Genomic DNA, 26600 nt, shown 5'->3' with positions numbered 1-26600 from the left:
AGAAAAAAAATATTAAATTTGTGGACTTCATCATTCCAAGAGGTAATAAAAGTTCAAAACTTGTTTTCAAAAAAGTTGCAAAATGAGTTATGTAAAAACAGGCTCTTTGGGGGGCATGTCGAAACTACTGAGGCTATGTTGGCAAGGACAACTGGGATCTCTCAAAATATGTATGTTGAGGTTTGTCAGATTTCTGGGCCTGGAGCGCTCATGGATCTGACCCAATGTGACATTTGTGTGCATTAAGAATCAACATCCTTTCTCCTGTTATTTTGTTGCTTGAATATCTAGGATTAAATAAGGATCCTTGGTTGGCCTCCGAAAGCACTGTGACTTCTTTATTAGCCTCTGAAAATATGTGGCTGCTTCTACTATCCAAGAGCAAATATAGTGAGAATTCTTGATATTTCCCTCTAAGACAGGAAATGACAGTACACGTGTAGCTGTGGGAACTGCAGCAAATGGGATTCAGGGACATGTCTCCCTCCTCAGTTCTTCACCAAGATCACACTTTGATTTTTTCATAACATATATTTATTCAGAGAAAAATCTGCAATAAATAATAAAAAAAGATGACACAAAATACAGAATCCCACTAGCAGCTTTGCTTAGTGACCATAACATTCTGGGGAAATATAACAAATAATTATAAAACAAGAATCAGAAAACAGTGAAAGGGACATTAATGCAACATCACCACATGAGTTTGAACAGTTTCTTCTCTAAAACCATAGATACAGAGCACTTCTCTACCAGTTGGATATGAACTCCTTACTTCTGAGGTGCTATGTACTAGTACATTAGAGGTACTTAGGGATTAGAGGTTGAGGTGCTGGAGGAGGCACAGTAGGGAGGCATCTCTCTTATGTTTGTTCTGTTTCTTGTCTCCGCTACCTAGATTGTCTAAAACCCTCAACCCTGTGTACATCCCAGGACCAGAGCTGAAAAAAGGTCGAAGTAGTAAACCGAATTAGTGCATTTGCTTTATGAAGGGCTAGGATGCTGCACATGGCCCCCACTAACCACATCCTTGATTAACGAAATATCCCAGGTTGGCAACATATTAGAAAATGGGCCCAGGACAGGCATTGCCCTGTCTTTGCGTTATGGCCTTGTCTCTCTGGTGATCACCTTCTGGCCTAATAGAGATGACCAAAGTGTTCTGCTTACCATCTTCCATTGTACAACTATTTGGCACCAGTAACTTGACTCCTAGTTCCATAACTCCCAGTCAGGAAAGGGTTTAATCAGTCTATTGCAGGATATGTATCTTTTCTTCCTTCAAAGAATTCAACTTATAAGTGATGGGGGAACTGGAGAAACATTCAGCTGTGGGATTTTTCCTGGCTCTCTCCTCCAATATACTAGAAGAGTTGGGAATCAAGGTCCAAGACCAGATGCAGCACCTGTCCTTTAGGATCTTTGGATTTAATGGTAAGAGGCAAGCATGAGTGGACTGAGGGTGGTTTTAAAGAAGGAAAACCAGGAGGAAGCCAATTGCACCAGGCAGTTCTGCAGTCAGTGGCTGGTGGCTGGTTTGCCAACTAACATAGACTAATTTAAAAAAAGGGCTGCCCCACAGAGGGTTTTCTTGGGTGAGAGAAAGATGCCTGGCTGGTCCCACTGCACAGTCTCTCTTACACAGCACTGGATAAAGTGTCTGGGAGCCAAAGGGAGCTGGTTGTTGAGCCCAGTCGGCCTTGATGAGGGAGCGGTGACACCCGCCCCCTTGTACTTCAGGAGACCGAAGAGGGTTCCAAGGGTTATCTTCAGTATTTCCTTACTGGAGAAAGCAGCAGTAGCTCTAGAAAGGCCTGCTTGAGGTGCAGACTTGCTTTCTGACTGTGGTACAAGTGTTGCTCCAGAGGTGGATTTCTAAGTAGGGGACAGGTCCCACAGACACCCAGAATTAGTTCTCATGTAAAATTTGAATAAAACAAAGGGATGGTAGGAAGCAGGACCTGTCAAACATGAATATTTTCACTCCTGAAATACTCAAAGCACTTCCATTCTGACTGTGATTCTCTCACATCAATGGGATGTCATCTCTAATAGTCCCTAAGGTTCTACTACTAGATGTGGTCTAAGACAAGAGAATATGGTTCCATCCAGTATAGATCTATGAAAAGGCCAAAGTTACAGAAACATATAGACACCATTGTAGTAGAAATGCACAAATGCATGTAATAACCACATGTAGATGCTCTCACCTCACTGTTGGGACACCCAAGGAGTCACTAGCCTTATTCAGACTTCCTTCAATGTGATAATACTAGTGAAGTGGAGTGCAAAGAGGTGGCATGGTGAAGGGGGGGGGCAAAAGTGCTTTAGAGGAAGGACTACACATAAATCTGAGCTACAAGTAGTGTTTATAGGCCTAGAACAGGAACATCTCATAATCTAGGCCTAAGGTGCGAAGGACAACCATGACAGCTGGGCAGGAGGCAACAAACACATCCTTAGATAAAGAAGTGTAAATACAGACCTCTTCGTTTTATAAAGAGAAAACACAAAACACACCAAAATATAATAACTTTGGCTTGGCAACGTAAGTCTAAAGGTATTTTTCTGTGTAGGATACGGTAAGGGAGGGACTAGGAAATTCTCTTCCTTTCGCATCAGAAACAACTTTTTCATGCCAACAGCCTCAGAATTCTGCAGTAAACCCATCATGTGGCATGACTTTGCAAATAATTCTGAAATTCTTGGTATCTAAGATATTCCACCTTCAGAATCTTGGAGAGTACTTAAAAGAAAAAGACTTATTAGTCTTCATCGCTCCCAAGCAAGAAACCCAGAAGGAATTGGATAGCACGCTGGCGGTCACTCGAAGTCTGTCTTGCCATCAGGTTGGGTGGAGGCCTTAGGAGAAGACTTGTAAAGAGAGTAGCTAGAGGGCAAGGAAAGAAAAGGAGGGAAACCCCTTATTAGAGATGATCTAAGCAAGAGGCTAAGGAATGAGGGCAGTGGGAAGGAAGTGACTGTCCTTTGCCTACATATTAAGGACAGAATACACTGTGTACACCATTCAGATTGTCCCAACCAGCAGCCACTGTGGCCATTTAAGAAGTACTCTTACCGATCATGTTGGCATTGACATTGTTGTATTCAGAGAATTTTAAGAGTTCTCGAAGGAATGACATCAAGTAACGGAAGACATTTCTATGGCATCTTGGAAGCTGGGAAATCACCTATTTTTTAAAAAAGGGGTAGGCAGTGAGAAGAGGTAGAAAACGGGAGTTAGAAGAGCTTATAGCTGCCATATAAGTAGTTTATAATCCAACCCTTACAGGATCCCATTCATCTGTCCCAGCCCTCTTTGATTTACTTATGACCAACACAGTACCAGCCAAATGATAACTTCCAGGTCAGAACAGTCATACTGTTTGGCCCCTGTCCACTCAATGACCAGGCCATGCCATCATCATACATTCATACACACACCCTACCTCACAAGCAGGTCAGTGTTAATATGGTCTTTTCCCATCTCCCTATAATGGGAAAATGTGAGATACCTATGGCATCTGCCAAGCTGAATAATTTTCGCTGAAATGTCATTTTGCTTGGATGGGAGTATCTCCCAATACTAGTCTGATTCAGAGGTATTTTGGCTATTGTAACACCAAGAAGACAAAAAGAAGAAAGGTTCACAAGTAATGTCAGCCAGAATTCCATGTGTGATCAGCTTTAGCGATATTACTGCAGGGTAGAGGTTATCACCCTACTTAATAGACAAACTGGAAGAAGGTACAAAATAGGAAATAATACAACCTAAAATTTATGGGTCCCACCTCCCAGTGTTGGTGTGCTGCCACGAAAAACAGATCCAGACCCATTCTGCCACATAGCTGGCTGAACCATCTGGCTTTGTAAAATCAATGATTTCTCTGTGGGGGAACCTGCCCCAAACACATCCTCAGAACAATAAAACTCACCTGACGGCAGACCCGGGGATCCTGAGCTGAGTCGAGGCACCGCTGATACAGCTCATAACAGATAACTGGCTCTGGCAGGGCTTCCAGGAAAATGAGCAGTGCCTCAGCCACAGAGTGATTACTGCCAGCTGGATTGACTTAAGTCAAGGGAAAGAAACTCTGAAGAAAAAGGCACACAGACACCTGATTTGCTCCCCTCAAACTCCCTCAGTGAAGGTTTCCAGCCTCTTATTCCTGGCACAGTGATCCTAATCAGGGTTTGCTATTTTACTGGCCAAGGTATGTTGCAGCTGAGTTGTTACAGAACTGATCATACTCTTGGAAGGTTTGGCCCAACTTGAGAGTCAAGGGAATATAGCCTGCAGAATGACAGTCCACACTACATTAGTCCTAGAAAGTAGTTGCTGATCGTTCCCATCCTCCTTCCTTTCCTAAGTGACAGGACACATGGTGGCCTGATCAGTGGCTTGAAACAGAACAGTACGAGTGCTGTGGGTCCTATGTTCTATGCTTATTAAAAGTTACTTACCCCCGATTCCTTTCAGTAAGAGTTTGATACAGAGAGGTCAAAAGTTCCTGAAACAAACTGAGAAACAACTGTACAGTCCATGATTACCTTATAATAAAAGGCGGTTATGAAGAAAATAAAGATGGAAGCACAAAAATCAAATGGAGGTGGGAAGAAGAGCTTGGTCAAGTACTCATTCACCTTCCTAAGCTTTTGTTGAAAAGGATACGAATTGTCTCAGGAATGCTGGTATCCAGACAATCTATGATCTGCTGTAACTCCTCCTGCATTCCAGGGGTTTGGAACAGGTCCTCCTACCAAAGAGGTCACATGGAATGATAAAAAGTCCTAAGGTTCTGAAGACCACCCAGAAATCAAGAGTGCAGCAGGAAATAAAAGGAAAGGTGGTATGTGTATTCATGACTTAGGAATGGAAGTGTGACAACGGTGCTGCCTCTTCTTATCATCTCTATAATCCATGTGAAGTTTTATTTCAAACCAGAAAATTATCTTCAAAGGTTTTAGCCTATATCTGATATGGTAAGGGCCTAGATGGCTAGATCGGGAGAGCAGGGGTTAACACTTCTAGCCTCTTGACAAGTAGAAGGCAGAGTCAAAGCAGAACTGTATTCAAACACTGATAAAGGTATACCCCACTTTTTGAAATTTCGTGTTATGCCACTTTGCTTTTATAAAAGACCTATGTTAGTACCTGTTTTCGCTAAAAGAAATCTGAAGATTTTTGTTTTTATGAGAAAAGGTGAAAAGCTAAAATAGCATTCAGTGTTTGCCTTGCAGTGAGCTATTGTACAAGCAGCATACATCCGTAGCAGTGAGAGTGGCCACGCCAAGCTCCTTCCCCGGAAACCATACTCGATATCTTAGCATCAAGCTGCCATAGCTCTGAACTATGTTGTGAGCATTTGTGCTTTATCTCCATTTATTTTGTGCATTCCTGATTTTACTATGTTAGAGTTATTTTTGGTTTTATGTGTTACTTGGTATGATTTGGTTTTATGTGTTACTTGGTAGGTTATTTTGTGGGTCTGGGAACACTCAAGAATTTTTCATATAAATTAATGGTAATTGCTTCTTTGCTTTATACCATTTTGGCTTATGAAAGGTTTCATAGGAATTCTCTACTCTCAGATAGTGGGGGAGACCTGTACTATGGAATGCTAGGGCGGGAGTAAATGGCATGTCCATACCAAACCTTGCTTTCAAGTTCTATTACTCTTCAGTAGGTAAGACACATTGCCCTTCAATTTGGTCCCAAGACATTCCTCAATTTTGAGGGAATGGGTTGGGGTGGCTAGTATATGAGACGGGAATTAAAAGAAAAATGAGTACCAAATTAAAGAATGGACTTCAAGTGTGCTTTGAACTTCAATGATCTGCAAGGCTTACATGACAGCTAAAGCAGGCATAATAGACTCAGGAACACAGTGATCTAGGGGAAAGTGTAGTCAGGAGACAGGACTACTGGGTTCAGAACCCAGCTCTGCCACTATGCTTATGTTATGGTCTTAAGTAAATCACTTAGCTTGCATGCTTCAGCTCTCACATCTGTAAGTAGGGATACCTCCATCTTCCCAGGCAATCTGACAGTGCTGCTCTGTGGTGGTAGCTTCGGAACATTAAAAGCTCTATACTGACATGAGTCATTAGCATTTCCCACTGGACTCACACACCTTCCAAAGTTGCAGGGCAGGCCCACTCTCATTTACCTGGTGATAGGCATTTCTGAATAAGTGATCTACCAGAAGCCAAATCTCCTTGGGGACCTGAAGGGGTTTCTCACTGGCACCTTCATCCAAGGGAACCATCTGGAGAAGGGATTTCTCCTAAGAGATGAAAAACAATGAGAATCGAAGGGGTCTCAATAAAAACTTCTGTCTGTAAAGCTTCAAATTCTGCTTTATATAGGTACAATTTGACATTCATGTCTCAAGATTTTGTTGTTTTTTATTCACAGTGGAGACACCCTTGGTTAGAAGGTACTTGTTACTGATTCCCAGTTAGAAGATCTCCTTTTTTAGATGCTTCACTTAACTGTTAAGCATTCCATTTAGGTTTATTATGTTTATCACTGTGTTGTGTGTTGTTAATATTATGTTTATCATTGTATTATGTGCTGTAAATCCTCTCGCGGGTGACACTGAGACTAGCAATACAGTCATGATAGAGTCCACAGGCCACTAGAGACTTGCGGACCATTAAATTAAAATTGTTAACACGGTACTCTGAGAGAGCAGCATCTACTTAAGTTTTTTGTTGACTTTTAATTTACTCTTCTTTCAGGTTTAATCACAAATATCGTAGTTTTCATTGTTGATTTAAATGAGGATCTGTGGTCCTCAGGAATTAAATATAATTTTCCACACAGACCTACATATATGAACTATTTCAGGCTTGATAGGTCTAATCGTAATGTACTAAAAGTCATAAACCTTAAAATCCAAAAATAGTAAACTGAATATAGCATAGCAAGAGCCATAAATACTATGAAAAGTCTAGGGTCTCAGTCCAGAAGTTCTTTTTCACCTAACAGCTCAGCAAAGATTTCTTGTGGTTTTGACTACCTTCACCTATCTTTCTACTTTCTGTTAGATTCTCCTGAAAGAATCCAAGAGAAATAGAGCAGATCAGTTAACTAAATCTGAACCTGAAAATGGCAGTGGTATAAACTCAATTATCTTATGTTTATACAAATTATGTCAAATACAAATTATATCAAAAAGATGACTGGCATAAGTTAAAAGGCATCTGAAAGCAGCCTTCAGAAAAATCCTAGGGGACAAAACGGTGACCAATGTTTTGTGTCTTTCCCCCTCCTCCACGAGGAAATTCTGTAAATTCCATCCACAACTCCCAGCCATGTGCCTTCAAGGGAAAGAAAAGCAGCATTTCACTACTTCCAGAGACTGTGTACACTAGTGCAGAGCTGAAGGCTGTTCTTAACATTAAGTTCTTCAGTAAGCACTGGCGACCTTTTAAAGCCACTGTGTCTAAGGGAATGAGAAAGAGAAAGGAGCATGACAGCTGGTTACCATTTAAAATCTATTTTCTCTACATTAATTTTGCTTCTTTTTTCTTTCTTTCCCTGGGCTTCTATCACTTGATATTCATGTTTCCTAGAGCATCTACCAGTGGCTCATCCACTAACGTTTTTCCAGGTATAAGTATTAAATCTAGGCATCCACATGATATCTGAGCCACAACACCGTCCATAATGCACTCTGCTCACCTTAACCAAATACAACACATGTACAGATTCTTTAACAGATGCCTCCAAACTTACCATATATAAATTATTCAGCACTGATTCATGCATGTACTTAAAAAATCTGACATCCAATTGGTGCTAAGGCATCAAGGCAACACAAGGCACTGTCCAAGATGAAAAGACAGAACATGGCCTATTAACAGGAAATGGCTGGGGGGCAGAGCTGTCACAATGCTTAGTAGTTTAAAAAGGTTAATAAAATGTCAGTAGGTTATATACACCATCCGCTATCCATTTTCAAATTAATGTGTGACCATGTGAAATGTCATACTTATGTCCCCAACGTCTAGAGAAAGATCGTGCAAAGAAACAATACTTTTTTTAAAAATCCACAAATTATCCTAAACTCTAATTTTCAAAGGGAAACCAGGTACACCTTGACTTCTTTCAGTGAGACACATCTGGTACCTGATAAGCCCAAACATTTTAACCTTAGTGCTGATAACTCCACCAAATGGGGAAGTCTTGTTAGATACTGTATGAAAGTGTTTTAAAAATGTTTTTCAAGCATATGCTTCTCTGCTTTATAGCCCTGTATCGAGCTAGTCACTCTCCAGCTCAAAGAGGCGGAAAGCTGCCTTACCAGGTTCTTTCACTAGGTATTCAGGAGACCTGGGTTCTTGTCCCTTCTACCTCACACCCCTGATGTCAGGAGCAGTATATGACTCTAGTGAATTTTACAAATCTTGCTGGCCCTTGGTTGCCTCATCAAGTAGAATGGAGAAAACACCTTACACTGTCTGAAGGCAGAGTTGGACCAGATAATCCCTTATGAGCTCATTCAGCTCTATGATTCTGTTCTATGCTCTATTTCTTAACCATATCTGGGTATTCTTTTGGTAATTCATCACATTATCACTAACCCCAAATCACTTTTACTGCAACAGAAATCAACTTCTGGTTTTACTATCACTGGAAATGGAGGACAGCTAAATGGTACCCTCCCCCAACTCATGAGCTTTCAGATACCACCAGACTGCTCTTTATTTACTTCTCATTTCAAAAATACAAGTCTGGAACCTTGAGTCCTATTGTTTTTTATGTCCTGGGTCTCAATGACTGGACCAGTATAATACATATCTTTCCTGTACTTTAGATACACTAAAAGACAGCAGGCAGGACTCTGGGGGATTTTCATAGTATCAGAGGTTTTTGATATGGGAAAGCCTAAGGACAAATTCCAGGCACCACAGTTAAGTGTTAATCAAGCACAGGGAAACATATAACCACCAAGAGATTATATTACCTTTTCTAGGAAGCTGTCTTCTTCCTGAGAGCAGAGCAGGAAAAGAAAGTCATTGACAGATAGAAAATGATTAGAATTAATTTACAGAATTAGAAATAGATTAGAACCCACAAGCTTACTAGATACATAAATAGTTTTGAATTCTTCAGATAAACCATGATTGCTGAAAATGGAACACATCCTCACATGCAAAGTTGTCTATTATGCATATTAAATTTTTGTGCAGTTTACTGAGACTATCAAGAAATATACATGTTTCCAGTCCTAGACTTTTGTGTCCTGTGGCAGCTGCCAGCTGACCTTGCCAAATGCCCACTGATGTTTCCTTTTTATGTGCTGCTTGGAGGCAGGCTCTACTATGGCACCATGTGGCTTCTTGCTCCACTATAATGCCACTTCGATGGGAGAATCTGGTTGTGAGCCTGACTATGGCCATTCTCTTCTCTCAACTGCCATTCCTCTCACCCCAGCCAACCACACTCCTTTCTATCTTCCCAAACCCACTCTCCTCCTCAAAGGCCCCTGAAGTCTCTAAATATGGTGGTCCCTCTTAAATGTAAATTAATTTCATTTCAGATCTTTGTGGTTCAGAACAACCATCTTTATTCCTATTGTGTTATCTTATACGGTATAAAGAGAAAAAAAGAAAAGCAGGGGAGAGGGAAGAAGCACTGAATTAAAAAGCTTTTAAACCATCTGCTGTTTGTGTTATTACTACAATCCAATTACAGCCACACGACAATAACTACTGCCACCACTTAGGGAGCTTCCATCATGTAGTGGGAACTATGCAAAGTGTTCATATATGACGTCACTCAGTCTGTACACGTGTGCAAAGCGGTATTATTCCCATTTTACAGATGAAGAAACTGAGGTTCTGAGAGGTTAAATTATTTGCCCAAGGTCACACTAATAGTTAGTAAGTGGCAGAATCAGTATTACAACTCAGGTTTGATTCCACAGTCATTATCACTATGCTCCCTTAGACAACTCAAAAACAACAATCTGACTGCTTCCTGAACAAAGAGGCAGGAAAATGCTGTGAGTACGTATTTCACTCCACAGCAGGCTTAAGACAGTGAAAAACCCCCTTACAAGGTGGCAGAGTTAGTGGAAAGAGTACAGGCATTGGTACAGTCCTGGGTACAGATCTCTGTTCTGCCTCTTGTTACTTTTGTACAGATATCAAGCAAGTAACTAAACTTTGCAAAGCCTTCGTTTCTTCATCTCTAAAATACGGATAACTGTATTTACCTCATAGGGACAGGGAAGCAGCCTAAACCCAGGGGTGGTGGAGCAGTGGGCCAGCAGAGCCTAGGTCTTTCAAAGCTCCTCACATCTCCCCAGCCGACTCCCAACTGGAATCCTCCAATTCCACCATGGGCTATGAAGAACTTGAGTATAAATCACACATTTCAGGTCTGATAGTAAAAGGAGAAATCTGATCTTGCTGTCAGAGATGTGTAGGGGACTGAAGGAGTGGGGGAGTATGTGTTCCCTAGCATTGTGAGTGGTAATGCTGAGTGCATTTCCCCCAAATGACTGTGATATATGGTGGGTAGGCTGTTAGTAGTATTACTAGATACATTATGAATTAAACATTCTTTTGTGGCTTTACCTAGACTTTGAAATATTGCATATAAGATGAAATTTAAAAAATCAGAGTAATAGTGCTTTATAAAATATACAGTATTTATAGTATTGTAATTACAGTGCCTTTTAGTGTTAAAGTTCTGAGTGCCAAATATCTAATTTAACACAATTTTAGAGCACTATCTTTTTTAACATTTAGGACTACAGAGTAACAAGTAGAGAATCTACCTGACAAACTCAATTTTCCCTCCCATGTATACATGACATATGATATGATGAGTAAAACTAGGCAGAGTTTTTATATACTAACCTGTCAAACTAGTCCCTCAAAGCAGTTCTGAGCAGTGACCACTACCAGTGCAAGACACTGTGCTAATGCCTTTGGGAGGTGGGGAGGATGAGAAATGAGGCTACAGAGGAGAAAGGCATGGTCCTTGACTTGGGTTGCAACTGAGTTGGGATGAGGAGTCCCAAAGTTTATTGCCTGATATTGTTATAATACACAAGTATTATTTCTCAGTAAATAATTAAAACAAAAAAAAAACAAACAAAAGAGCGTTCAAAGGAAGGAGAGATGGCTTTCACCTGGGGCTGTCAGGGGACTTCTCACAATGGAGATGGGACCTACTTAGCCCTTAAAAGCTTCAAAGGATTTATCTTTCTCTGACTTATTTCACTGAGCATAATAACTTCTAGGTCTACGTATGTTGTTGCAAATGATAGGATTTATTTTTTTAATGGCTGAGTAATATTCCATTGTATATATGAACCATAACTTTTTTATTCAGTCATCTGTTTATGGGCATTTAGGTTGCTTCCAACATTCAGATGGGGGGGGGGAGACTGGGGGGCTGGGAGAATGGGGTGAAGGGTTAAAGAAGACAAATTAGTAGTTGACAGATCATCACGGGGATGGGGAGCATGGCATAGCGAATGTAGCTAGCATTAATGTAATGGCTAGGTGGAGAGCCAGAGAAGAGAGAGCAATTAGGGGGATCGTTTTATAAAGTATATAAATTTCTAACCAATGCACTGTATACTTGAAACTAATAATAAAATAAAATTAAAAAAAAAGATTCACAGGATTTTAAAGGGTAACAATATGGTGGGTATGTTACAAGTAGAAGGGGCAGAAATAAGTAAAGATGCAGAGAAGTTATACCACAAGGTGAGATTAGGGAGAAGTTAGCTATATCAGGTTTGTGGGGAATGTGGGAGGATGTTGAGAAAAATAGCAGGAAATAAACCTGAAAAGGTGTCTTGAAGTCAGACACTGGGTGACCTTGAACAACAGGTAAAGAGCAATTTGGACTGCATTCACCAGGCATGGGGGAGCCACTGACTACCTTTAAGCAAAGAAGTGACAGGCCTCAAAGCCGTATTACAGAAAGATCAATCTGACAGCCCTGAAGAGGGAAAATGGAAGGGATATAGAGGCAAAAGGAATTGTTAAAAGGTTAACAAAGTAGGTTAAGCAGGAGAGAATAAACACCTTAACTACAAATGAGAAAATTATACACACACACACACACAATCTCTGTACATATATATTCTCATCTCTGTATGTATGTGTACGTATGTGTGTGTATGTGTGTATATATTAAATGAATGGATGCAAAAGAAAACTGTTAGAAGAATTAAAAAGACAGATTTACATTGAGAGTTTGCTTTCCTGGCTACAGGCATAAAGTAGATTTAAATTATAGTTATTTAAACACTAGACTCAAGTCTGAAAATAGAAGCACCACTTAGTCCCCACTAATAAATAGTACATTGCTAAGGTAGTCCTACAGTGACTGCTAATTACTTAGTTCAACTGACCTGCCCACTCTCTGCAAAAGGCTACATATTGATCACACTAAAAAAGGGAACCTAGTTTAGGATTTCCTCAGTGGGGCAACCTTGTACACTACAAATTTATTGCAAATCATTCTTCATCCCAATGTTCATCCTCAGAGGAATTTTCCCAGTAGTAAATGCAGCCAAAATAATGTAAAAGTCACTTAGAGGCAAATTCAAATTTAAAAATAAAAAGGAGAAAACTGAATGGATACTTAAAATCCTAGAAAGGATTACTTCATGTGAAATATAAAAAGAAACACAAACCATACACCTAACAGGATAAGACTTGGGTGGTTAGATCAGTAAGACAAAGGAAACACCTAATAGAGAAATCACTGGGGATGAATTAATCACCAAGTTGTTAATCTTGTTATTTCAAATTTTTGATACCGTTTTCCTAATAGACATGTCCTTGAGAAAATACAAATTGTCCACCCATCTTTAAACTTTTTCTCATCTCTGTATTTACAATCCAAACCTTTAATCAGATCTGGCACATTCAGATCTGGTCTCTCCATTAGTCTAGTCTATAAGCAACACTGAAATGCTCCTCCAAATGTGTCCATTTATAAGCTCATAGCACTCATCAAAGCCTTCTGATGGTTCTAGATGCTCTCTGGCTCTAGCATAAACTCATCTGCTGATTTCAAGACCCTCTTTCCCCTGCCCCCACCCTACCTAATCAGCTCTATATACTCTTATCCTTAATCTCTCTTCTTCCCAGGGAAATCTTATAATTGTTCATACACGGTCTTTTTGCTTTCACCTTCTAAACTTTACTCATGATGTCTCTTATGCCTGAAAGAGGCTGCTCACCTAATATAGTGATACATGCTTCTTAAATACTTGGATTTGATTCAAAATATTTCTATGAATGAACCTCAAAACACTTTCCTAGTCCACTTTATTCTTATGCGCTAAACTTATTTTTAGTTATGTTAATGTTACATGCATGAAATATTCATTAAAGCCAAAACACACTGATTCTGAGATTGATTTTTATAGAGGTTAGCTGAACAGTCAATAAGCTTTTATAGCATATGAGGGCTTGCGTAACTAGCACAGGAAAGGAATTAATTGTTAATACAAATTACAAGTTCCATAACTCTCATTTTAAGTGACTTTCCAAAATATGGACTTACCAAACACTTTGGACATTAGCCAGTAAAGGTGGTTAATGTTTAGACTATCTCTAACTAAATTCTCGATTTACCTCGATTCAAATTTAGCTTTATTATACATATGAGCAAAGTTCCATGACCACTAAATTACAGAACCCACATAAACTGCATAATACTTTGTATCCTCTGTTTGCCACTTGAGCTAAACCCAACTCTTCCAGGAGTGACAAAATCACTGTCATTGAGAAGGGAAGAAAGAATGAAAAGGATTTATACCAGCTATTTAATGGTGCATTTGGTGGGAAGAGTAGGTTTGGCACAAGAATCTTTCTGAAACGGTACATGGAGAGTCGACACAGGCACTGAACTCATTTCTGGATTCACTAAAAACTCGGTGTAAATAATACAAAGACAACAACAGGTACCATTATTAATAATGCTGTCTCACGGGATATGAAATGTCACCTTGGGTCTTGGAACAAAGATGAACAAACAAACCTAAGAAAGCATTTCCGAAGAGCAAAATCAAATCAAAACAGAGTGTGAAGATATTACTAAAAGGGTACAGATGTTAGATTTCTTGTTTACTGCCCCACACTAATATGTATAATTTCCTCATCAATGAGATATAAGAATTTAATAACATGGAAATGCAACAGACTGTGAAAAGAATTAGAAATCTAAATCTTACAAAAACTTTTTTAAAAGAATAAATGATGACCACACACATACCATTTAATAAGAACTTAGCAATTTTGTAACAAAAAATGATAAAGGTTCTATTTTTTAAACTTTGAATCAGTTGTGCACAAAGAGAAGGAAAGGCTTCCTACAGAGCCATTAACTCCATTAAAGATTTTTGACTACTTCCTATTCATGGTCAAGCATGGTTAAAACACCAGATAATATTTTAAATGAAATTTTAAAATGTTATGCTGGTTGAGCCTCCTTCTAATCACTTTAATATGGGACAACTACAGTAAAGGGTATTATAAAGCTTTGCCAACTCTGAACAAAAGTTAAGCTAGATTCCAGTTTATAGGAAAAAAAGGTGTGATGGAGTTTAAAGGGATAAGTTTAAAAATTATGAAGAAGAAAAATGGCGTAGATGATAGAAGCTCTGTTCATCCCTCTAGTGACCAAATCGGGGTTGTGACGGAAACAAGCAGCAGCAGCAAGGAAAACTTGCCTGGGATCTAGAGGAACAAGCCATACAACCAGGGAGATATACAAGAAAGCACCCTGCAGTGGCAGAAGGTGGGACTGGGCAAGTACGCCCCCTGTCCTGAGCAGCTGAGTGAGACGGAGGCTGCGGCAGCAGCAGAAGCTTCTTAAAGGGGCCGCTTCCACGAGCAGATTTTCACCGGTGATGGACCTGCTCGCTCTGAGCACCAGTGCCCATTCGGAAGCGCACAGGGGGCACCAGGGACTTCCAGGGAGACACTGTCGGAGTGAGGGCCAAGGCGAGACTTGTTCTGTACAGAGTGCTGGTGGTATCCATTGTTCCAAGTTTAGCCCTTCCCCGTCCCAGTGCCTGGACACAGCGCCACCATTGCTATGATGTCATCAAACTGAATAACAGAGGTCGCTCCGCACAGAGGATTCCCTGAAGCTCCATCTCTTCAAACTTGCAGCCCCACCCAAGCCCCATCCAGGTACATCCTCAGAAAGTCAGGTGCCCCTGGCTGAGCAGCGCCTAGACTCACACTGGAGGCAGCTGGTTTCAGTTTCTGGTGTAACCTTTTGAAGCAACTATAAGCAAAGCACCTGTGGATTGCTTGCTGAATCTTAACAGGCGGACCCAGAGGGGCACAGGCTTGGGCTAAATTTGGCTTGCAGCTGAACCCCTCTCAGGACTGTGCCATTGGACACCTACTTCACAAATCCACACTAATGAGACCGGGAGATTTAGGAGCTTTGCTTAGTACATAGAAACAGACACAGAAAGGCAGCCAAAATGGGAAGACAAAGAAGCAGAATCTATATGAGAGAACAGAACAGAGATCAAGATATAATGGAGTCAAGTAATTTAGCAAATGCAGAGTTCAAAACACTGGTTATAAAGATGCTCAACGAACTTATGGGAAGCATAGATAAATTCAGTGAGAACTTCAACAAAGAGATAAAAAACAAAAATGGAAATGAAAATTATTAAAGCCTAAAATGAAGAACACATTATCTGAGATGAGAAGTATATTAAATGGAATAAAACTGAATAAAGGATCAAATGCCCTATCTAGAGGACAGGAAAGCCAAGGACATGCAATCAGAATGGCAAGAGATAAGAGGCCAAGATTATAAAAATAATTTAAGGAGCATATGGGACACTATTAAGGATCCAAATATCCATCTAATCAGCGTAAGTGAAGAAAATCAAGATGTTGAACAGCTGTTTGAAGAAATAATGATGGAAAACTTCCCTAACCGGTTGAAGGAAATGGACATAAAACCCCAGGAAGCTCAGAAAATTCCAAAAATCAGAGATCCAAAGAGGCCCACACCAAGACACATCATAATTAAAATGCCAAAGGTTAAATACAAAGAAAGAATATTGAAAGCAGCAAGAGAAAAACAGATAGTTACTTATAAGGAAACACCCAGAAGACTGGCAGCTCATTTTTCAAAAGAAACTATGCAGGACAGAAGGGCTTGGCACAAAATATTCGACAGGATGAAGACCCAGGATATACAACCAGGAATACTTTATCCAGCAAAGCTATCATTTAGAGTTGAAGGACAGAAAAAGAGCTTCCCAGACAAAAATAAGCTAAAGGAATTTATCACCACCAAGCCAGTTTTACAGGAAATGTTGGAAGGACTTCTTTAAGAAGAAAAAACTTGTATCAAAAACAGAAATAAAGAATGGTAACAACTACATTCCTAACAGTAAGTACCTTAAATGGAAAAGAATTAAGTGCTCAAACCAAAAGACAGAGTGGCTGAAAGGATAAGAAAATAAGACTCCTACATATGAAAAAAAGGGGATGGAAAAAGACATTGCTTTGATGGACCTAGAAGGTATTTAAGTCACAAAGAGAAAGATAAACACTATATGATTTCACTTATATGTGGAATCTAAGGAATAAAAAGAACAAACTAATTAAAAACAGACTCACAAATATAGTGGACAATTTGGTGATGGACAGAGGGGAGGGAACTTTTGGGGGCTGGAAAATGGAGTGAAGGGTTTAAGAAGCACAAATTAGTAGCTGAAGGATGGACATGGGGATGGGGAGCACAACATAGGGAATGCAGTTAGCATTAATACACTGGCTAGGCGGAGGATCAGGGAAGGGAGGGAGCAACTGGGGGGATCATTTTACGAACTATGTAGATGTCTAACCAATATACTATATACTTGAAACTAATTACAATAAATAAATTTTAAAAAATTACGAAGAAGAAACAATCAGACAAGTTTAGGAAATGATGGATTCATGACTGGACGACTGCACTGGACTCTTAAAAATGAAATGCCATTAAAATAAAAAAAGAGAACTGTTCTACTTTAAAAGAGACTGCAGAGACCTCACCAAATATTCTGTATGAATCCAGATTGGATTTTGGCTTTAAGAAAGCTACAAAATAAATACTTGGGACAACTGGAAAAATCTGGATATGGACTGGCTAGCTTTCTGAGGTGCAATAATGGTACTGTGCTTATATAGAGGTTGTCCTTTTTCTTAAGAAAGGCAGACTGAAGTATTTACTGGTGAAAGTGCATATCACCCCTTAATTGAAAATGGTACAGCAAAAAAATTAAGTATCTCTATATATGTATGTAAGGCATGTGGGTGTTCGTTGCACTGTTCTTTCAATTTTCCTGCACATTTGCCATTTTCAAAATAAAAAAGTTGGGAAAAAGAAAGTTAGGAAATGGTATTTAGGGTCGAGAGAAGGGGATATGAAAGAAACAACTTCATTTAGAATATATTCTAAAAGGTTAAATATTAAATTTGAAAGACGAATATGGTGGCAGAAGAAAAAACAAGTATGAAAAAACAACAGAATGTCAGGATATGAATTTCTAAAGAAAATGGTTCTCTCTCAGAGGTAATACACTCAGTCACGAGGGCTCTAGGGAAACAGGTATAATTCCAAGAAAGAATGCTAGGACTGCATTCAGTGTTTTAATCTGCCATCTGAGTCATAGCTAAAACAATTCCATGGCAAGAGAACAGATGACAGAGAAACCAGCAGCCTGCCCTCTGGTCCAGCCCTTCCCAATAGATGATACAATCACTGCCGTTGGCTAGGGCAAAAGGATCAAGTGAATTCCAGTGGTAATGATAATGTATGCCTGTCACATACCTAAGTTTCCTTGGTAAAAGACCAAAAATATACTTTTATAAGCCCAAAGAGGTCTGCGCACGAATCCGACAATACTTTCATTTAGAAGAAAATTTAATAGGATGAACTTGTTACTAAATCAATTTATGTCACTGAAGATAATACAGCCATTTCTCCATAAAGACACTGATTTTATAGCTTGGAGATGGGAAACCTCCTCCTTTCCTTTATTATGCAAGTCACATAAAACATGTATCACACTTTTGTGCACCTTATAATAATCTAGAGTGCAAACATATGTCGATTCCCTGAGATTCTGACTCTATCGCTGGAGGTAAGTGGGAGGAGGGACCTGGACTTGCGTAAGGACTCCAGGGGTTCTGAGGCAGGTACTCTGAGGTTCACAGATAGGTCTGGGCTGCAAACAAGCAGCCGAGTTTGACCTAGATTAGATATGATATAGCGAGGAGTAGTGGACTGGGAGTCAGAAAATGTGGGTGACAGATCTGTCACTAACTTATTGCACTCTGAGCAAGTGACTGTCTCTGTGTCTCGGTTTTCTCTTTCATTTAATGAACATAATACTGCCTCTCCCATTTACTGTACCTCACATACATGCTAATTTATACAAAAGTGACTTGGATGTATGAAGAGCATAACAAACAAGCATTATATCTTTGAGAAGGGAATCTTTATTCTAATTCAGTGAATTCAAGTATTATCTATTGTATTCCTAACAAGAGCCAGGTATAGATTACCTGCTCCTCTTTCCTTTTAGGCTTAATCCAATGAAAGCAATGCTAGAGTAAGTGAGTCTTATTCTTATTTATCACTTGACAGTCCCCGTTGCCCCCAACAAAAGAGAAAGCACAGAGGCAATGAGGACACCACTTAAGTATTGTGAAAATTGTACCTATAGGACGTTCATGTCTTAGAATGTTTCTTACCAAGTCTATGAGTTTGGTAACAGGAACTTCTCGGATTGGTCTTTTCATTCGGCACAAAGCCTCTAAGGATGTACCAAAGCAACTTGGGAGGTAATTTCCACTAATGGTCAAGAAGTAATCTTTGCCTCGATCCAGGTGAAGGACAAGAATATCTTCAATTTTATCTTCCCCTGAGTTCAGGATGGTCACAGAGTCTTTGCTGACATACACATCAAGGGAAATGTCCACTGTCTCATCTGAAAAGTAAGAGATGACACATGACAACAGAAAGTTCCAGTGGAAAATCAAAATGGGGATAAGAACCAACAGAAGTGTTCTCTAAAATATCATCAAGTGACAAAGGAGAGATTGGACACACAAAAGACATATCCCCAATATATAACAGTGAAGGTAAGAGACGTATGGTTAGAAAATAAGAAGTTAAACAAAGGCAGGGAATATGGGAATCATGAGGAGATGGTACATCACAAACAGAGGTGATGGTAAAGGGAAAACTCACTTGGCTCCAAGTAGCCCTCAAAAGGTTCAGCCCGAAGCCATGGCTTGCAGTATTGGCTGTCATTAAGTTTAGGGATGAAAGAAAAATGGCAGGGAACCTGTCCATTGTTGCTGATCTGGAACTTCTCTTTTTGTAGTTGCCGAAACTTCACATTCTCAAACACAAACTGGGGAATAACAGACAGACACAAACATGCATCACTAGTAGGAGAAGGAAGTCAGTTGGATTATTCCATAGAAAATAAGAAAAAAGAATAAGATAATTATTAGCCAGGTGTGGAACTGCCATATACACTCGCCAAATGAGCCAGCTATACACCATCCCCTCTCATATATTATTATACTCAGACCAGCAGATGAGGAGTTAGGCAGCTCTGGCTACTTCTCTAGGCCACTCTGATTGTTCCTGGGATCCTAAGAGGGTAACCTAACCTTGGGTCAGGGCATTCATCCTGTGACCGAGTCCTGGTTCCTGAGATATGATATTATAGCAACTCTGAAATATTAAATAAGAATGGCTAAATCTGAAGGCTTCCTTTGTGCCAGGCGCTGTTTTAAGAGCTTTGCATGTATTAACCTGTGTAATCCTCACAACTACCCTTTTATCCAGAAAAGGAAACCGTGGCTCTAAAAGGGTAAGATACTCACCTGTACTAAACGGCAGTGCTGGGATTGTAATGGAGGCAGTCTGACTTCAGTATACATAGTCTTCACCACATGCCGTGTTGCCTTCTGTGAATAACATGGTTTCCCCTTTGCTAACCAGGATGGGCAGTAGACAGGATAGCCACATATTTTTACTCACCTCCCTTCTGCTGAGTTCTAAGGAAGGAAGGAAGTCATTTTCCATTCTGTCCATAATGCGTACAATATCTTCAAACACTTTCCGATACCTCCGTTCATCCACAACCTTCACCTGAAAGAAGATATACCTTTTTTGGGGGTCTTACATGTTCCTAGCTCATCTTCCTTTGAGATTACCTAGCAATTTAAAACTGATCATTACAGCAACCATTTAAAATATATTGTGGTACAAACAACATTCTCAAACACTTTCTGGTATCTCACTCCATCTACAGCTTTTATCTGAAAGAAAGCATATCCTTATTTTAGTTTTATAGGCTCTCAACTTAAATATCTCTAAGAGTCTAACAAGTTTTAAAAGGTCACTAAAGCAAATATAAATTAAACTAAGCATTACAGAATCACACACTTTCAAGTAAAGGTAAGGTTAATTGGTTACCTTCCTGGAATAATTAAACCTCTGTGCTAAGAAGCTTGGCAATAATTATAAATATTTGGGAAGAATATTTTCCTGCTCCACGGTTATTAGGTGGTGGAGAAGATGTGATTTTGTAAAATGAATTCCTGCACTGTACAAAATAACAGTGTCAAAACATACCTGTTAATTGTTTCTAACAATGATTATAAACTATTGAAATAGCAGAAAGGATGATTAAAGAAAGCACTTAGCTCTATTAGCTGCCATACACAATGCTAAGAATCATAATATCAATGCTCAGATTATAATGATAAAGGTACGTTAGTAAATAGAGCCTATGGCCATTTTAGAAAATGGCTAACCCAAAATATCCTAGATAAAAGTGTGACAAAAGACAAGTCATTCTGACGAAGAGATCAAAAACCTCCCATCTGACACAGCACTTTCAGCTTCTTGACATAGCTGTACTTTTTTCACTATTAAAACTTCATACAAATCAATGATAAAAATGAACATAATTAACACAGCATTTTAACTTACTGAAAACCCAGTTTCTTTTTAGAATGGAAAACTTCACAAATTCAATGTCAAAAAAAGTTGATGCAGGTACTAGAGGTTGTGATGTGGAAAACAAAAACATTAAAGCTGAGTCAATTATCTCAAAGACTGGGGAGGTTTTTACATATCTGTAATATAACACTTGAGAACTGAGGAGCAAGCAGTCACTAGCATCACAAGGGTCATACTATAGTATCAGGTTAAGAGGAATGTTATACTTTCTAAATACTTTCATGAAAGTTGGCAACTTTTTATCTCAAAAAGTATTTTACATGTGCCATCTTATTTCCACAACAACCTGCGAGGCTACCAAAGCAAGGATTATTTTTCTTCTAATAGTTGAGAACATGGAGATACAAAAAGATCAACTAAATTGCTGATACAGTTAATATCAGAGGTGATACCTGGACCTCTAGTGTAATACCCTTTACAAAATAGCAAGTAGGCAAGAAGATCAACTCAGGTAGGTCTTAAACATGCAGATTTTTTTTGGCCTACTAATCATTATCTCTGGGGTTGGGGTCCATGCATCTGCATTTTTTTAAAGCTTTCCAGGCAATTCTTATGTCCACCAAAGTCTGAGAACCAAAGCAACAGATACCATTATCAAAGTGAAAGGGTGCGAACCTTATCTCAGCTCAATCTCAGCCAGCTCACAGCAAGTCTTCTAAAGTTAATCTGTCACTAAGCACTTGGCCTCTTTGTTAACAGTTATTGATACTAATGGTGGTAAAAATATAGTGTGGCTTTTAAAACCTCTAATCATAGCATGACCAAGAGTCTAAAATATGGTGATTACTCAATAAAATCGAAGCTTTTCTCAGCAGGTTATCATGATCATTGCCCTTAATGGCACATTAAGGATAATAAAGGGGAAAAACACCATAGAATGTCACCACCTGATACATCCGTTTCAGAAAAGGAAATCACTGACAAAATCAGGAATTAAGAAAAAAGCACAACGAGCTAGATCTTTATGTAATCACATGGATAGCTCTCCAAGACATGACACTGAATTTAAAAAAAAGCAAGCTGCAGACCAACACACCAACACATACGGTATGAGACCATTTATGATATATACACACCAACATGCAAAGCGATACTATATTGTCTGTGGGTAAACAGAAAAGTATATGCAAAGGTCTAGAACTGTGCAGTCCAATAGAATAGCCAGTAGTCACATAGGGACATTTCAATTACTCCAAGGTAAATAAAATAGAAAATTCAGTTCTCTAAGTCATACTAGCCATGTGTCAATAGCTATCTGCAGCTAGTAGCTACTGTGCTGGACAGTACATTTTCATCATTACAAGAAAACCTACTGGACAGTGCTGGTCTAGAAAAATATAAATTCCTAAGGGTAACTGGGTTGGTTGGGGAGTGGAGGTTCGGGTAAAGGTGGGAATGAGGGATAGAACAGTAATTGAAAAACTTCAGACTTATCTGTAAATTTTCCTTAAAATATATATATTTTTCATTTTAAATTTAATTTTGAGTTCCTGAGTAATTTAAAAAATATTAAAAACTACAACAGTAGGCCTTTATTAAAGATGCACAAAAATATACAAGTATGGAAAAATTTTAAATATCCTGCTGAGAGCTCTGGATTAATATACATGGAGTATTAAAAATATCCCAAGATATGAAAAGAAATGCAAACAAAAAAGCCAAGCATAGCTGATTAAATCACAAAGGTTAGTGTTTGGGGAAAGACGTCCTTTTAAAAATGGATTAAGAATACTCAAATGGCGAAAACAGGGCAGTCCCCAAGTATAAACTAGAAATTAGGTAGGATTAAAAATATAGTATCTGAAGGCATATCTAGTTAGTAAGTTCTTTGGAACTACAGAGGCATTGTGGAGGTAGTAGACAGAGCTTCTATAGCTTAGGAGTTAAACAGACTTAAGACTTGATTCTCAGCAATCCTAGTTGAATGCTCTTAAAGAAGTTATTTAAATGCATTGGTTCTCCATTTGCTCATCTGTTAAAAGAGAAATATTTAACTCAAAGCATTGTTGGAAGGACTTAATGAGATGTGTGTAAATTGCCTAGTACAGTCCCTGACACATACTAGCTACTATTCATTATTATTTTAAAATCTCAAAATGGACAAAAGTAAAGTCATGATTGCCTCAGTAAAATTTAGACTCTATTCTAAGACTAAGAACTATTTTTACAAATAAAAGAAATTCCTTAAAGTCATTTTCCTTTAAGAAAAGAGTACAATAAGACATGTTGGTGATAATCCACCTCAGAAGCCTCCAAAATTGACATGTATGCAGAGAAAAGTAACCACCATCCTATGCTCTTGCATGTCTTACCTCTTTAATCCTCATAAGTAGGTACTATTTTATTTCCATTTTACAGAGGAGAAAACTGAGACACAGAGATGTCACATAAATTTTTCATGGTTATACATGAAGTGATTGAGCTGAGATAAAAATCTAAGCAGTCCAGCTACAAAGTCCATCCAATCAAGCACTGCATTATGTAGAATTTGACAAATTGCATGACCACAGGTCTGAAAAATCTACAAGAAATAACCTAAACGTGCTCGCTGTCATAAATTAAATCAACAAGATCACAGGTCATAACCTGCATACTAATAACAACACAAGTAGAAAATACAATGTGAAAACAAAAACTTTATAAAAGAGACAAAAAATGAAATAATTGGTCATTCATCTAGCTCAGGATACAGTAGAGTTAAAGAAAAATTTATAACCTGTGCTCCTGGATGGGAAGACTTCGCCAGAGTAGGGCTGACACTATGCTTATGGTATTCAGAAATTTGTTTGTATTCTGACCGGTCTGTACCTTTGCTCCTGCTATTTCCACCCCTCCACCTAGAATCTCTCTCCCTGTGCTTCTGCTCTTTACTATTTATTTGATGAAAAGCTACTCATCCTTTAAAACCTAGCCTCTCTTTTTGACGTATGAGGACTTTAGGAGGCTAAGATTACTCCCATTATGCAGCATGAGAAACATCTGGGTCACTAAAGGGTCTGGAGTGTTAAGAGCCAGAGACAGCATTTAGGAGGGTTGAGGGCACTAACTTCTTAACGTTGCAAATGCCTGGCTATGGAAACATTTATGGGTCACTGAATTACTGATCTGTTCTGAGTCGAAATAATGCTCTAAGAATATATACTTTACACAAAAACAAATGAAGGAACAAACAAGTGTTTACCCCAATACAGAAGAGGGCGCTAACAGGCTTGTGATCGCTGGTTTTCAGTTCCATATGACTCCGGTAATGAAGCTGATTAATATTTGTTCCTCTCCAAAGAATTCGGTCACACCATGCTGGAACCCGACATTTTCCACTGCACATAAAGGAAATTATAAAGAGAACATCCCATGTAAGAATGTACTATCTACCACATTGGTTCAGACCTGGGTTAGGCCCTTTTCTTATATACTTCTTCTTTCTTAACAACCCCAACTATTATCTTCCCTACTATATTGCAAGCTCTGTGAAGGGACTGTGTCTACTTGTTTGCCACTGAATTCTCAGCCCCTAGCACAGTATCTGTTGCAAAGCAGGTATTCAATAGACAGTTATCTAATGAATGAATGAACAGTGCTCTTAAGATTAGTATTATAACTTCGACAACCTCGTCCCATGGGAATGTATAATACCCTCTTAAAATATCCTCAGAAGGTCAGGATTATATTCAGAACACATCCTCTTCCTTTTCTTTTGCAGCTCTGTGAACTGCAATGATACTTCACAAGAGATAGACAACTAATCTAAAAATCCAATCCTATATTCCTAGATTTGGCTTAATCTCTGGATATGAGTAGTAGTAGAGATTTCTTCTTTAAACCTGAACTTTTGTGGACAAGCCTAGCTTCTTGTAGTAGAAATAAACTAACATCTAAGTATGCCAAGTCTGAACACGTAAGAGCCCATAGAGGATCAAGGATAGGGAAAATGCCCACTCATCATTCTATTAAAATAAGCAACCTTATACACTTGATCCAGAAGGTGACACAAACAAGTTCTTATCAGTAGCTCATAAGTTGACTCTTAAGTCAGGTGAGTGTAAGCAACAAGGCCAGTGTACAGATAGATCTTCTGTCAGTGTCCCTTTTCACTTGCTGACCAGCTCCTGTGGAGCACAGACTTCTCCTTATCCTACTCTATTGCGCTCTGAGTCTAAAGAAGATAAATATACCCAGGGATTCACTCTTTTGAGCTTCTGGGCTCAGGCAGCTAGCAAACCACAGGAAACAAAGAAATAGATGGTAGGTAGAAGACAAATAGTTACCAGGAATGGACTGACAGTGGCACTTCACTGAGAGTAATTAGGAAATCAAAGGGCCCCCCAGACAGTGGGTCTCAGCTTTCATTAGCAGTTGCAGAGGTTGGGCCCAGACATCAGTATTTTTTAAAGCACGAAGAGATTCTAATATATACTCAGGACTGAGAACCACTGTGCTAGAAGAACCGTTCATGGCTCTTTGTTTTCATTTTCTGGTGTCTTTAGTTAAAAAGTTAAGAAACAGTTTGGAAAAAACAGAACAGGGAAATAGTAAGGAAATAGGGGCAAGATCAGGAAGGTCAAAAATCTAAGCAAGTCTACTGAGGTGACAGAAATAAGGCACTGCAGGCAGTACATAAAACTTTAACAGCCCTGATACAGAAGTTATATTTTTTTAAGATACACCCACCTTTGAGTACACACTAATTAAAAACTTCTGTAATAGCACTGAGCCATTAGATTTTTCATATCTGCTTCTGCATGACCTAAAACATTCCTAGCCCTTCACCAGTATGGAGGGACAGAAATAATATAGGGCCTTAACATATTCCATGAGGAGGTTCTTGCTACTTTACCTGGAATCCCATCGATCTGTTTTAGAGTCATACTTATAAGTGGGAATAAACTTGATTTCCCCTTCGGTGAAGTCAGCGAAGGCTTTCTTCTGTGTGCGCTGAATATTTAGCTGGCAAGGGAAAGAAGCATTACATAAGCAGGGTAATATCATCTTAAAATAAGTGACAATCAGGCTTATCAGCCGTTTCTAAGTATCTAATTTCACAGCCTTTGCTATCATCAGAATACATAAATAAAATTTCTGTAGCCTCATAGCACCTAAACTCACCAGTTCCCTGAAGTTGGACAGGAACCATCTAGAACAATTTTAATTTTTTAAAAAAGCACACGAATGTTGAATGGATAATTCTGAAAGCCAAATTCAGCGAATAGTTACAGATCATTTTGAAAGTTATCCTTGCTCAACTATTTACTAGAATTATGTAAGACTCCGAATTTATTCCAACTGTATCCTCTTTGGAGGCAGGAAAGGAAGCAACATAAAGAAATTAGCCAGGTAACCTCAATGTGAAGGAAGACTTGGCCAAGACAGGTTTACTACAAACACTATTCTACTATAAAACACCTGATTTTGACTATATAAGAAAGTCAAAAGGGCTCACATAAAGATATAAAGACATTCAAATCAAGTTGAAACATTTTCTTTCCTCATTAAGAAACATTCACTTTTAGCAGCCAGTATCCATGAGCTGAAATAAAAATTCAAG

General features: G+C 39.0%; 1 protein-coding gene across 3 annotated transcripts in view; it reads right to left on the bottom strand.

The window, feature by feature from the left end:
- Positions 1–311: 311 nt before the first annotated feature.
- Positions 312–26600, bottom strand: part of OCRL (OCRL inositol polyphosphate-5-phosphatase) — a 55405-nt gene continuing 29116 nt past the window's right edge. For 2 of the 3 annotated variants that reach the window (XM_016152756.2, XM_036226800.1), the window contains exons 14-24: positions 25893–26002; positions 24240–24375; positions 20072–20182; positions 19268–19433; positions 18769–19004; positions 8976–8999; positions 6171–6287; positions 4673–4757; positions 3936–4063; positions 3080–3191; positions 312–2890 (exon numbers count right to left, since the gene is read on the bottom strand). In XM_016152756.2, coding sequence (XP_016008242.2) covers positions 2766–2890; positions 3080–3191; positions 3936–4063; positions 4673–4757; positions 6171–6287; positions 8976–8999; positions 18769–19004; positions 19268–19433; positions 20072–20182; positions 24240–24375; positions 25893–26002 — 1350 coding nt within the window. In that variant the 3' untranslated portion in view covers positions 312–2765. The remainder of the gene's footprint in view (positions 2891–3079; positions 3192–3935; positions 4064–4672; positions 4758–6170; positions 6288–8975; positions 9000–18768; positions 19005–19267; positions 19434–20071; positions 20183–24239; positions 24376–25892; positions 26003–26600) is intronic. The other variant, XM_016152755.2, reaches the window with a different exon arrangement.

The sequence above is a fragment of the Rousettus aegyptiacus genome, unplaced genomic scaffold (genome assembly GCF_014176215.1).
Source record: "Rousettus aegyptiacus isolate mRouAeg1 unplaced genomic scaffold, mRouAeg1.p scaffold_m13_p_9, whole genome shotgun sequence".
NCBI classification, from domain to species: Eukaryota; Metazoa; Chordata; class Mammalia; order Chiroptera; family Pteropodidae; genus Rousettus; species Rousettus aegyptiacus.
Note: the sequence above shows the minus strand (reverse complement) of the source record. Positions and strands in the feature narration are given on the sequence as shown.